Below are 13,371 nucleotides of genomic sequence, written 5' to 3'. Positions count from 1 at the left end.
TGTGTGGTTCTCTCCTTTGTGCTGGTTCACACAGCCCTTGGTGAGCCCATCTTACTCACTGAGCAGCCTTAATTCCCTCTTTTTTTTCCTCCTCTGCCAGTTAGTTAACTGACCTGACTCATCAACAGCTTAGATAAGGAAAAAAGGAAGCAGGATGAAGGAGAGTCAGCTTGTGACTATCTTTTTTCACTGCCAATAGACTGTTAGATTGCCTCAGTAAAACCTCACACTTAGATTTGGGTATAAAGGTGCTGGTTGTATGCAGAAGTTATTATCCAAATTCTAAGTTATTGATGACTTAGGAAAAACTAGTAAAATAATCAGTATTGGAGGTTTCCTGACATCTCTTCAGGTTTCTTACCTCTTTGGTTTTGTGTGGTCTTTACAGCAGCATTTCTAGTCTCCTCTTTTCATTGATACTTCACCTTATAAACTGTTCACGTATTTTCTCGGTCTTTTTTGTTTACTTCCGCTTTTGTTCTCAGACTCTGAAGGATTAGTCAAAACTGGATTTCCTGGTACGTGTTAACCAGTAGTGTAGTTGGTGTTACAACTAAGCTGAATTAACATGTAGCTGTCTCTGACGGGGTCATTTCATCTCTTCTCAGGCAGCGTATTCTCACTGCTGCACTTTGTGCCAGCTTTGGTGTTTGATATTTTGATGAGCTGGTTTGCGGAACTAAGCAGCAAAAAATTAACCCTAGATTTCAGTTACTCTGGCTCCCTGAACCAGCTCCCCAAGGAATAAAATGAACACCAGTCTTGGCCCAAGGAAGGAGGGCCATAAACACACAGGCAAGAGGCTGCTCACAGGATGCTAAAAGGGGGGAAGCAGGACCATCCTTTTCAGCAATAGTCCGTTGTTAGGTTGATATGGCTGTAACATCAAATCACATCCTGAAGCAAATGCCTTCCTTATTTTGCTTGAAAGTGAGAGTGCAGGAGGAGGATCTGTCATAACTTCTCTGTCCCTGGGATGCTTCCACAGACAAACTTTCCAGGCCTTGTAACTTCTTCCTCCCACATTAACAGTTCTAATATGCTTTTTACCAACAACCGTTTGTATTGCCAATATTTTGATTCTCTCATTTGCTGCAAAGTTTTTTGCATTAACTTTGACACAAGTATCACATTAACTGTGGTAGGATACACTATAAATTTAAACCAAAACTCCAGACAGTCTGTGATTCTTCATAATGCAGGTCAGTTGCATTTATACTTACACTGCATTTTCAGTTCATTAGGCCAGAATTCCCAACTTCTCTCATCATTAATGTATTTACATTTGTCAATGAAGGTAAATCTTAATTTTGCTTCCAGCACTATCCAAAACAAGCAAAGATGTTGGGCAGAACTTGCTTTTCCAAACTGGTGATTGTTTAGTTTGCAGGTTTCTGGAATGTTGAGGATGAAACTTAAGATATTTTGTTATTTCTTCATTAATACTTATTAAGCTATTATAAGGAAGAAGAAAGAGCTCAAGTCTTAAGAGAGAGAGTTTATATTTCCTAATAGTGTTAGAAGTTTCTGCTTAGTATATGTCTGCTCATTTTGCCAGTATTGGCTGTTTTCTCTTGCATTAATAGCTAACCAGAATGGTTCACAAGCTCTAAGATCATAGGTATTTTTAGGTTCAAAGTCCCCTTGCTTTCCAAAAAATAATGCTGTGAATTCCAGAGGATTCTTTAGACCTTCCAGGGATCTTTATGTAATTTGGTGGAAAGAATCTTTCCGCCTTCTCCTTTCAGAGGCTGAATGAACAGGTCAAAAACTTTTCCAGAAAAAATCACAAGCAGCTATTTGAGTGCCTGTTGTCTCTTTGGCAATTAGTTCAAGCATCAGGAAATTTGAGTCTTGTCTGGTGTACACTATGTGGCTATTATCTTTAGCTTGCATTTACTTGTTTGTGTTCAGCTGAGTAGAATAATCCCTTATTATTTAATGTACTGTTCTGTGGCATATAGCATACATGTCACAACCCTTTGTATTTTTAGAGCTATTTATTATTTGTAGTGCTATGTATCTGTAGAGCTGGTATTGTTTAGCCTGCAGAAGAGAAGGCTCCAGAAGGATCTTATCAATGTGTATAAATATTTGAAGGGAGGGTGTAAAGAAGATAGAGCCAGACTCTTTTCAGAGGTGCCCAGTGACAGGATGAGAGGCAATGGCCGCAAACTGAAACATGGGAAATTTCATCTGTATCTAAGGAAAAAAAATTTACTGTGAGGGTGACTGAGTGCAGGTTGCCCAGAGAGATTGTGGTGTCTCCATCCTGAAAACCCGCCTGGACACGATCCTGTGCAATGTGCTCTAGGTGACCCTGCTTGAGCAGAAAGGTTGGGCTAGATGATCTCTAAATGTCCCTTTTGTCCTTAACCATTCTGTTGATTTTGTGACTGTCTGTGAGAAATATGAGGCCCAATTTATTCATTCATAATACTCATTGTAATAGAGTTGGTTCAATTTTAACACTGTAACAAACTTTTTTTATATTCAACTAGCGTGTTCTGTCCATTTCTGCTTTATTAACATCATAGATAGTTGCTTAACTTCGCAATGATTAGTGAGGTGTTTATTGTAAAAGCAGAGCCTTTCAATTTACCAAGGAAGTCTGAAGACAGAAATGGAAGGGAGTGGCAAGTAGGTTAAAAATACCAAGTCAGTCTGCAGTACGGAGTGTGTGTGTGTGTCTCCATTTATCTGAATCCATCATATAGCCATCTACATATATCTGAATATCATTTCATGGCTAGAAACTGAGATTTATGTCAATAGAATTTGTTGATTCCTACTGTTTCAGCATAGAAGAGAATTAATATGTATTTGTTAAATTCATCTTCCAAAGACACATCATGAAATTTTTTTCTGAAGCATAGGGTACAAAAGTACCTTAGGATTATGCTTTTAAAAGGCTTTATAACTTTATTTTTCTTTGCGGTACTGCTTGCTCATGTGTTGCATTAGGTACCCATTAAATAAAGTGTTTATCAGAGCCTAAGAACTCATTCAGAAGCACAAATGTAAAAATTAGCACTGTTCACGTGCAGTGTCTGCTTACTTTGGGAACACCACTGTATTGCATTGAAGTAAAGGCGATAGTGCCCACCCTTGTAGGTACTTGAGGTACTTAATTCCTAGTATTCTTAGCAGCACTCAATAAATTAAAGTATTTCTGAAGCCTTATCTTAAGAAAGTTCAATAACTTCACCTTGAATAGCCCTGTTGGAATTTGAAACAGATTTATGGCAGAAACATGTGGTTCAAACAGCTGTCACGCAAAACTGGTTAAAAAAAAACAACCCTGAAAGTCTAGTGGACTCAGAAATCTGTAGTGTATGTTGATTTGACTTTTTTTTGTTGTTAATGAAGGTAATCCTAAACACATCCTTCAAGGAAAACCTCTCATGTAGGTCTTTAACATAAAGCCATAGCTAAAATAAACTAGTCTGTTTGAACAGATGTGCCTTTTTAACATAGAGCTTAAGGACTTCAAATTTATAGCTTGCCTTTCCTGTGCAATTACAAATAGACTGATATCGTACGTCAATGGAGGCATAAAAGTCAGAGAAAACAAAACAAGATTTGGACAAGGATCAGAGAGTGAGAGGGAGTCAGCATGAGAGCATCTGTCTTATGTTATGATCTTGGATTTGATTAAAAATTTAGAATTCTGTTATTATGTCAGTGTAATCTCTCCAAAGCAAAGTTACAAAATGCTGTTTTGGTTCCTGACAATCATTCTGTTCTCATTAACTGGCGTGTTGGAACTGGGAGCTTCCAGGCTGCGTGGGGAGACCCAGACCCTGCACAAGCAGCAGAGTTAGGTCTTGCCTGCGACATTCGCCAGCGCTGGGGCATTTCCCTGAGGTTCTGGAGACTTGTTTCTGAACTGCCCTGGCCTTTTTCTGTCTCACGAATGAGTTAATCTCTCAGAGAAATAAAGGGAAAGGGTTCGGTTTAGTAAGGAAAAGAAAGAGGGAGCCCAGAGTGGTACATAGGATAATAGTGTTTTCAGGCATCTACCAATTTATACCATGTGGTTTTCACAAAATTCCTGCAGGATATAACGGGTTATTAAAAAGCAAAACCAAAACACCTAGAAGACCCTGTAAAGCTAAAGGAGAAAATGGATTTTACCAGGCGATCTGAATCTTAATCAAAGAAAATGGGTTTTTGTTACTGGTTTTACTGCTTTGAACAGTTTTGTATGGCAGTGTCAATTCTAAGTGGAAAAACAGGAGGTCTGAAATGGATAATATTTTGAGTAAAATACTAAAAGAAAAGGGGGAGGGTGGAAATATTTCATGTGTCATAATTGATGAATGATATGATGGTGGGCATAAACCTCAAAGGTATGATCATGAAATATGTAAAAAAAACAGTGTCAAAAACTCCAATTTTTAGTAGAAAAGTCACTGGAAAAAAAGATCCTTACAGTTGAATTGGTACTGCTCCATGTGACAGTGGAAAATATACATTTATTGGTCGGACTGCGCAATTTATCATTGTAATGCTGTTAGTTTAACAGAAGCTCACCTCAGCCATACTTTTTCTTTAAAAGCTGTAAGGTTTCATAAAAATATTGCTTTTTTTTCTATTTTTTCTTTTCTAAATAAGATTTCTCTGTGGCTAGTTTTCAAATGCCAGTTAAATCATGAGTTCTAATATAGTATTCAGAGAACTTTTTTCAAATAAAGCAGCATTTTATTAATTGTTTTCCATTTTTTTTCTTCTGCCTCTCATTTCAGAACGGTTTGATCACCACTGTCCCTGGGTAGGCAACTGTGTGGGGAAAAGAAACTACAGATTTTTTTATATGTTTATTTTATCTCTGTCCTTTCTGACAGTCTTTATATTTGCATTCGTTATCACCCACGTCATCCTTCGTAAGTATGCTGGTGAAATCAGATTACGTATGTAGCCATTTGCTTGAGTTTTTTATTTTTAAGTTAATCTTTTGATCATTCAGGGTTTGTTTATTTATTTATTTATTTATTTGCCTTTTCTCTGAAGCGTCACAGTCTCCAGTGACTCCCATTCTGGTCTGTAGCAGACCCTGATCATGGTAGTCATTGGTGCAGCACAGGCTTTATCTTAATAATGTTAATTTTCTTCATTTTTTGGGTCCTTTTGTGGACAGTGTTTTGGAAAAGCAGCACACATACTTTACATCCAAGTGTAGAGATAGTATCATTCTCCCAGAGAAAAACTGTGTGTGCTTTTTTGACAGTAAGCATTGGTCACTTGACATCCATCCAAAAAAGGTGACTTAGTAACAAATAGATCTGAGCTATTTTACAGCTTCTGTTGTTCTCCTGTTTAGTTTTACATCTTCCTCAACCTTATTCTTAACACAAATTACTTTCATTTGCATAGACATTCTGAAAATAACCAGTTTATAATGTAGTGAATGTAGGAAGATGAATAATCATGAATTTGAGACAGATTTTTATTTGTATTTGGGATTGAGTTTGAGGAGGGTTTTTTCAAAGCTCTTTTGGGTTTTTTTTCTTTTTTTTTTTTCCCACACACATAACAAATTGTGTTAGCTTCTGCATGTTGTTATTGTTCCAGTTTGTGGTGATAGACTATATGAGCTGTCTTCAAAGACCTTTTGTGTATTCTGGGTTTTTTTAACCCACTTTCATTAGGAAATTTAAGAATGCTATATCTTTTTCACTGATTTCATAGGGTATTCTCTTGAACAGTATTTTCTTAATCATTTTGGAAATATGATCTTGTGTTTCTTTATATTCCTTATTACAATGGAAACCTGATAGAAACAACTACGTCCAGTTTATTCATTTTATAATACATTTATAAAGCTAGCTTCATAATGACAACACTTAAAAAATGATCTAAGAAAACATATGCCAGATTATGTTCAATTTCTTAAATTACTTACTGTGCAGGGATGAAAATTTGTATTATGAAAAGCAGAACTCCTGCTCTTATTTGTGCTTCGCAGAAGAAGGGTAAGGGGACTCCGCAGTGCTCCTGTAGTTTGAAAATGTAGTACATAGAGTCTAGAGCTAGGGACACTTTAATTTTGTGGGAGTCTGGATCAACAAGTTATCCTCATTGCCAGATACAGCAATTCTAATATTAGTTGAAATAACAGAGAAAAGATGTACATATCCTTTAAAAAGGAGAAAGTAATTATTAGAAAGAGAATGTTTGCTATTAATATTTAAATCCTTGAAATTTGTTTGGACATGCCTTAGCATACACATGCACAACTCTTACATTTACAAAGAAGGAGGCATGTTTTTGACTGTGGTCTTGCTCTTGCCTGCCAGAATTCAGTAGTTGAAAAGGTAATTGCTCTGACAAAGCTATTGTTGTTGAAGCTAATCTTTATTTCACAAAGACTACAGTGCTTTTTTTTTTTTTTTGCACTTTTAAGTATTTGAATTACTGAAATTGTGCTAGTATTTCATGTTCTGTATGTCAAGTGAATTTATCCAGTGTGTCTTAACTTTACGACGTTGACCAATTAGAAGTCCATATCTAATTCTAAATGAGAATTAGGTAAAGATCGGAGAAATGGATTGTGTCTCTGTGTGGCTGAGAAACGCTTTAGCATTGTGTAGGTGTTGCAGATAATAAATGTTGAATGCTGACTTTTCTAAGTAGATCAGCTGTAAAACATTCTTGCTATGAAGTTTTTTCTCCCTTGCATGAGTCAGAAAAACCTCCCCAGTTCTAAGGATTGTTTGGTCCTCAAAGGCAATGGGAGCAGGTATGAACATTGAAGAATTCCTGAGCTGTTTGCTTGCTGATGCTTGCTACATCTGAATTTTAAGCTCAGTTTTCAGATTTATCTAGTGTATTCTTGACTGTGACCAAAAAAGATTCCCTGCAATAAGGTTTCTTAGTTGGTCACAGCTCCACTCGTTCTGTGCCCACCATGCTTCTGGAGCTCTTCTGTTCACCTTTCTGTTACTTATCCTCAGCCATTCTTGTTCTCTTTTGCAGCCCTGAAGTTCTTCAGCTGCTGCTAACTGTTAAGCAAGGATCTTTGCAATTGACATAGAGTACTTTGTGTTAGTACATCTATGGACAGAAGTCTCAGTTCTTAGTCTTAGGACTCTGGTCCAGCATTTTGAAGGTCATTCAACTGTGACAATACTTTTCTTTTTTCTTTCTAAGATGTCCTCTAATGCAGTATTAGTTTGATGGAGATGAGATCACTTAATAGCTGAATAGTGAATAGTTCCCTAGCCAAAATAACACCGTACTGATGGAGGGGGGGAAGAAAAAAAAAAAAAACACACACACAGTGCACATCCCATGATGAGTTAGACCTTGTTGCAACCAGTAAAAAATACCTCTGTATTTGTATATCATTGTAATCATTATGTTTGAAAGGAAGACAGTCTTCTGTGAACCTAGAACCTCTGGAAGCCTGTACTTCATGAAGACCTTCACAACATGTCCAGGGAACTGTAACCCATCTGGTAGCTATGATATCCAAATCCCAGACTAATGCTATCCTGGTTTTTGATACTGAAGTTTGTAAAAGAACAAAAGAACAGTGATTTTCCAAAGAAAATTCTGGAGACAAGTGTCATGAAGTTGCAAAAGAACTTGATCTCTGAAAGGTGTTTTGTCCCTAGAGTCAGGAAGTTCTTGCACCTATGTAGTGGAATATTTTGTCAAAGAAATTTCTTAAATGATCTGTGAATTGTCTGATAGGTGTCCTTTGAATCAGTTGCTTTATCAATATGAGAGTGCATGCGATTTTCACTTGAACAAGAAGTTGCTCAATTATTTGTATGTGGCAATAGGAAGAGACTGTATTAAAAAGAGATGCATTTTTCCCAACGTTTCCAGGGGCGAGAAAAGAAAACTATTGTATCTATTTCCACAAATCCTGGCAAAATTCTTGATTGTAGAGAGAGTTCTGCTGACGTAGCCAAATCCAGTTCTTAGCTCTTATGAAGATGGATTACTTTCCCATCAGCAACGTTTTATTCTCGATATCCTGTGTTTGACTGAATGTCATCTGACAATAGCCCTTTAGGAAGGGGCTGAGGGATAGTCATAGTAACTTGTAGGCATTTACATTAACAAAATCCTATATAGTTCATCTTAAGAGGGAAGTTCCTTCTCTAACTTTGTTCTTGTTGATTACATAGGAAACCTGTTCTCTGTCTTTTATATATCTCTTGATATAGACAAAATGTTGAAATCTATTTCATTTATTTTTTTAGTGAATCATGTTAGCTGGCATTTTTATAATTTCTGATGAGCATAATTGGTGATAAGATTTATGAGATGTAGCTTAAATTTTTGTTTTCTGTGGCCTTACTTTTGGGGCATCCCTTTGAAATTTTCCCTCTCCATGATTAAGAATCTTTGCACACAGTATTATTGAAGATGCTAAAATAACTCTGAAGGTGTTGTCTTGCAAGACTTTCTTCCAACTTCCCGAGCTTAATACATTTTCAGTAGTATCGTCTATCTTCATAGTTTTTCAGCTTTATTTGAGGCATCAGTATTTCAGTTGTGTATTGCAATGAGGAACCTTCCCCTTCTGATATATTGGGAATTGGAAGAGTGTAACCAGCAGTAGGGAATGTAGATCATGCCTACCTCCTGCCATTGCCATTAAAGATCTTGAAAATAGTAAGAAGGTAGGGGGAAGTTGCACTAGTCTTGTGCCTTGAGACTAAGAGCCAGTTATGAGAGTCTGAAAGAAAGTCTCAAGGCTCAGAAATATAAGCTAAGTAACTTTTCCCTTTTTAATGACAAACAGTAAAATTGGCCAGGTGAGTCTAGAGAAACAGTATATATACATCCTTCTTTCTTTTTTCTTTTTTTTTCTTTTAAAGATATCTTGGTTTATCAAGATTTTTCTCTCTTCCTAAAAATGTTCAGATGAATTCAGCTAAGAAGGGGGGAAATTTTGCTGAAATACTTTCAACCAGATGCATTTAAATCATTTAAATTATAGAATAAAATATAAGCTGTGTATGCCTTGTCCTTATGTAACATTAAGAGTCAGTTTCTACAGACTAATTCATCTGTTGCAAATTGTCAAATTGCCCTTTTTGATGGATATGTCATGGTTGTGGAACCCAAGTAGACACTTCTCCATCTCTGGTTCGTTGGGGCATGCTGTTCTTGGGCTAGTTTCAGCTAGCAGGTATTCTCAGCTCACCCAGAGGCAACGAGCACCTATACAAAAAAACCTATGCAGGTGCAGTAGAAGCATGATTATAGTCTAGAGAACTTTGGCTGCTTCCAGAATAAGGGAGGGAAAGCTGAGAATCTGGGTTCATAGTATAAATTTCATAAATTTTCCAAGTCAAAAGTTGCTTTTGAAAAATAATATTTAACAGGGAAAAAATAGCTTATATTTTTTTTGTTTCCATATTAGGTCTAAAAAGAACAGGCATAATCAGAGATCTTGCTCATGGGAAAATATGCAGGCATCAGTCTGGTATTACTGAGAAAATATACTGCAGATGTTAGACCTGATAACTTACCCATGTTTTTTTGTTGTTGTTGCTGCTGATTAACATAATCTCAGATTCACATTAGTAAAACATATTCTGCGATTATTCAGTAGATCTTCAAATATTAATTGTGTGAGAACTATGGTGAAAACAGCCTGTAGTTCAATATCATATTCAGTTGGTAATTTGGGTTTTATTTCCACAGGTTCACAACAAACAGGGTTCCTCAATGCCCTGAAGGACAGCCCTGCAAGATATCCTTTCACTGACACAAATTGTAGCTTTTGTTGCATAATAACATCTGAGATGTATTTTTCTTTGGTTGCTTGCTATTGTTGGATATGTGCATTTGGGACTTTTATCAATTAATGACTTTCTCACTTCCTGCACAACAGGATTTCTCACCAAATGTTGGAGGTAGGAAAAAGATTAGCCTGGGTTTTTCTTTTGCAGCACAGTGTTCGTGACAAAGGTCTATACTTTCCATGTGTGATGGAAATATGTTCCATATATTTGTGATGGAATTCATAAATATATCTCACATTATACTCATGCCATGGTTTCATTTAATGTATTGAATGATTATTCTGCTCTTACTATAGAAAGTATCTGAAACAGCTGACTCTTGTCAGAATACAAAAAGTGGATTGTGAAAAAACTGAAATCTTAAGCTGCCTCTGAAGAGTTTGAATACTTGAAAGTATTCTTAATGTTGATTTAATTGATATACTGGTTTTAGAGAAGTCATGTTTTCAAGTATCTACTTCTGTTAGATTACATAAAAGTATACATATGCATACACAGGGACTACTATTCTGTAAATACTCAGTTTTCCTTTTATTACTTGACACCAGCTTTCTGTATATTTCTCTGCTCAGCGAGAATGGAACAGGATTCCTGGTCCTATCTGAAAGCAGCTAGCATAAAGGAAAAACGGGAAGCTGATATAACTTCTATTTAATTTCCTGCTTACATTACTGTACAGACTGTAAGCTTCCTACTCCTTATGTATATCTTTTGAGTGGTGTGTCTGTATAAGCAGTTTGCACCTCTCGCAAAGCTACTATAAAAATAATTCTTTCCTATACATGTGCTAAAGCAACTTCTTCTGGCTGTTGTACCTCATACAGTTTGCTCTTTTCCACAAAAGATTAAAAAGAAGCAACTTTCCTCTGTTCCCAGTCATTCTTCGTTATTACTTGGAATGAAATCATGAGAAGGCTTCTGTATGAACTTCAGAAAATTTTATATACTTAAGAGAACTTTTTCCTAGGAAAATACTTGCTGTGGAAGGAAGCAGCAAATTTCATTCTAAGTGTTATTGCCTGTTAAAATCTCAAAATGAAATGTTACTGTGTGTTTAAGGCTTATTTCCTTGCTCTTTTAATATACACCGATTCTGTGTTCTCTGAGAAGATACCGTTTGGTTTTTTTATCATTTTCCAAATACAAAGATTGATACATCTGCTTACTTGATACAGTGCACTTTCAGAGTTGCTCTGTAAAAGTACTTCATGTATCAAAAGGCAGTAGCCAGTTTTAAAACTGGATGTAGTGCTCTATACTGCTCATACTCTGTCAATCGTCTGTGAAGCCTAATGCCATTTAAAAACGCTTTCTTGTCTAGTGAAGATAAGTGGAAAGAATGATTGTACAGCTTCAACAAAAAGAGGGGAGGGAGGATAAAATGTTTGTGAAGGTATGCCACAAACAATTTCAAAGGGGCAGGTTCCATTCTCTAAAATATCTTTTCATTTTCATGATAAATAACCTGTTAAAAGAATTACATCTGTATTGTGCATGAAGACACACCTCTCTTTCTAGGTTGTCTTTCTAAATGTCAAATTCTGTAGATGCAACTTTTTCACATATGTTCATCAGGTAGAGTCACTGAGTTGTAAAGCAAACACCCTTTTTAAGCAAAGGAACTGTTGAGAATTTTTTTTGGGGGGGTAAAAAATAATTTTGGAAAGCATAAACAAACTATTCTAAATAGCACAACAATAGCTTCCAGTTAAAACAGTAACAATCACTTCTTACCAAAGATTAGTCTTCCAGTTTTTTCAAAATGAGAATAGCTTTCAATTGTGCTTAAATCAAAAGGTAACTGATTACACATTTCAGGGTCCCTTGTACAGGAATAATAGACTGCTTATTCATAATTTGTATTCAGAGACATGCAAATCTGAAAGACTGAATAGCACATCTTACAGAAGCAGCCTGGTTTGTTAGCTTGGTTACAATTCCTAATAGTAAAAAATTTAATTGTCCAAATGGTATTGGGAATTCTGCTTTGGGGTAAGCCAGTCTATTCAGGCACAGAGACAATATTGCCATTTGTATCTTGCTAACAACCCTGTAAGAGATACCAATATTATGTTGTGTTATGCTAATAAGTTATACTTTATATTGAGAATATATTGCTTTTTCTGTATTTGTTTGTTATTAATGGGCTCAGTCAGGCTAATCTGACATAAAACCCCTGTTGTTCTAAAGATCTTTTAGGATCTTGGTGTGGGGAACTGATATAAGTCTGAGGAATTCACTTTCGTTGTCAGTAGGCATTACTGCATGGAGGGAGAAACTCACTTTTCAGAACCCTCTTGAATGTAATGGTGATGAGGAACAGCCTGTTGCTGGTGTGCTCGGTCACACAGTGAGGCTCCAGGAAGCTCCTCTCCCCCTCGACTTCCCCTTTTCGGGTCTGGTGGTTCTTCCTCTTAGTCTTGGTCTGTAGATTCCACAAAACAGTGCTTTTCTGTAGTCATCTTAGGGCTTCTGGCTTCTCAAAGCCCAGTTAGGTGGATTAGCTTGGGTTGTGCCTGATGTTTTCAGGCCGTTTCCCTCTTTCTTACACCTTCTGAACCCCTGCTGACAACAATCTACTTCCATATCCATTCTCCCTCTTTCTCTTTGCTTTAGCTGTGGCTGTTGTGTGGCCAACTGAGACTGAGCTCCTATCTTGTGCTGGTTTGACTCTCCTCGTGGCTGGTGGCGGAGATGAGAGAGAGCAGTAACCATCTTGCTGAGAAATGCTCTTCAGTTGTTCTGCTGCTGTAGGAGCAGATTTGGTTAGAATGCAGACAGATCTTTTCTGTTTTCTAAACTACTCTGAATTTGAGTGAAGTAGATGTTAATGGGAATTATAGAGATAATTTATTCATTTCCCAATTCTTTAAATCACAGCAGATTGCAAAATAAGACTCTTGACTGTTAATTTATATTAGGATATTTTAGGATGCTTAGGTCCATCCATGCTTTTTCCAGCCTATGTCTCTATATAATGGTGTGCAGCTGTCATATTTCTTTTCTGTTGATAGGTTCAGTGATAAGTGTATTATTTGTATGTTTTAAGGCTGACTGTGTCCCTGTTATGGAATTATTTTGAGGTGCTGTTGTCTTGGAAACTGTCTTCATTAAAGGTTAGTGTATGGTTGGCATACAGATTATTTTTATCCTATTCTTTTCCTGTTGTCTTGTTCTTACTGATTTATTAGATAATTTTTCTAGGGACCAAGGCCTTTTCTGCTCTTGATTCATGTTCCCTGAAAAAATTTTACTGTTGAAGGATTGCAGAAAATAACATTAGAAGCAGATATATTCTGAGTTCCTGACTATTGTATGTAAATAAAAATAAATATCTATTAAAAAAATAGAACTATGGGCAGGAAGTCTTCTACAAGAAGTTGCTCTTTGTGCTTGAGTGTATAAAGGTTTAGAAGTACCTTCATTGTGTTATCACTGAGATGATGAATTTTTAGAGTTAAAAGAATGATATAAACTTAGTAAATATGCAACAATGAGTGCTGACTGACTTTGCTAGTATACCAATCTCACTTTGAAAGCCTAGTTACTTTTTTATGGCATTCTTTTAAAGAATGAAAACAAAGGTAGTTTGAAAGCAAAA

The 13,371-nt window shown here is 36.4% G+C and overlaps 1 protein-coding gene across 5 annotated transcripts in view; it reads left to right on the top strand.

The window, feature by feature from the left end:
• The window catches only part of ZDHHC14 (zinc finger DHHC-type containing 14), a 124,808-nt gene that overhangs the window by 92,184 nt on the left and 19,253 nt on the right, over positions 1-13,371 (top strand). For 4 of the 5 annotated variants that reach the window (XM_026077086.1, XM_026077085.1, XM_026077084.1 and 1 more), the window contains 2 exons: positions 4,749-4,886; positions 9,670-9,718. In XM_026077086.1, the coding sequence (XP_025932871.1) occupies positions 4,749-4,886; positions 9,670-9,718 (187 nt within the window). The remainder of the gene's footprint in view (positions 1-4,748; positions 4,887-9,669; positions 9,719-13,371) is intronic. The other variant, XM_026077087.1, reaches the window with a different exon arrangement.

This window comes from Apteryx rowi, unplaced genomic scaffold (genome assembly GCF_003343035.1).
Source record: "Apteryx rowi isolate R43461 unplaced genomic scaffold, aptRow1 scaffold_448, whole genome shotgun sequence".
In the NCBI taxonomy this organism is placed as follows: domain Eukaryota; kingdom Metazoa; phylum Chordata; class Aves; order Apterygiformes; family Apterygidae; genus Apteryx; species Apteryx rowi.
The sequence above is the reverse complement of the archived record's forward strand: the minus strand, read 5'-3'. Positions and strand labels throughout refer to the sequence as shown.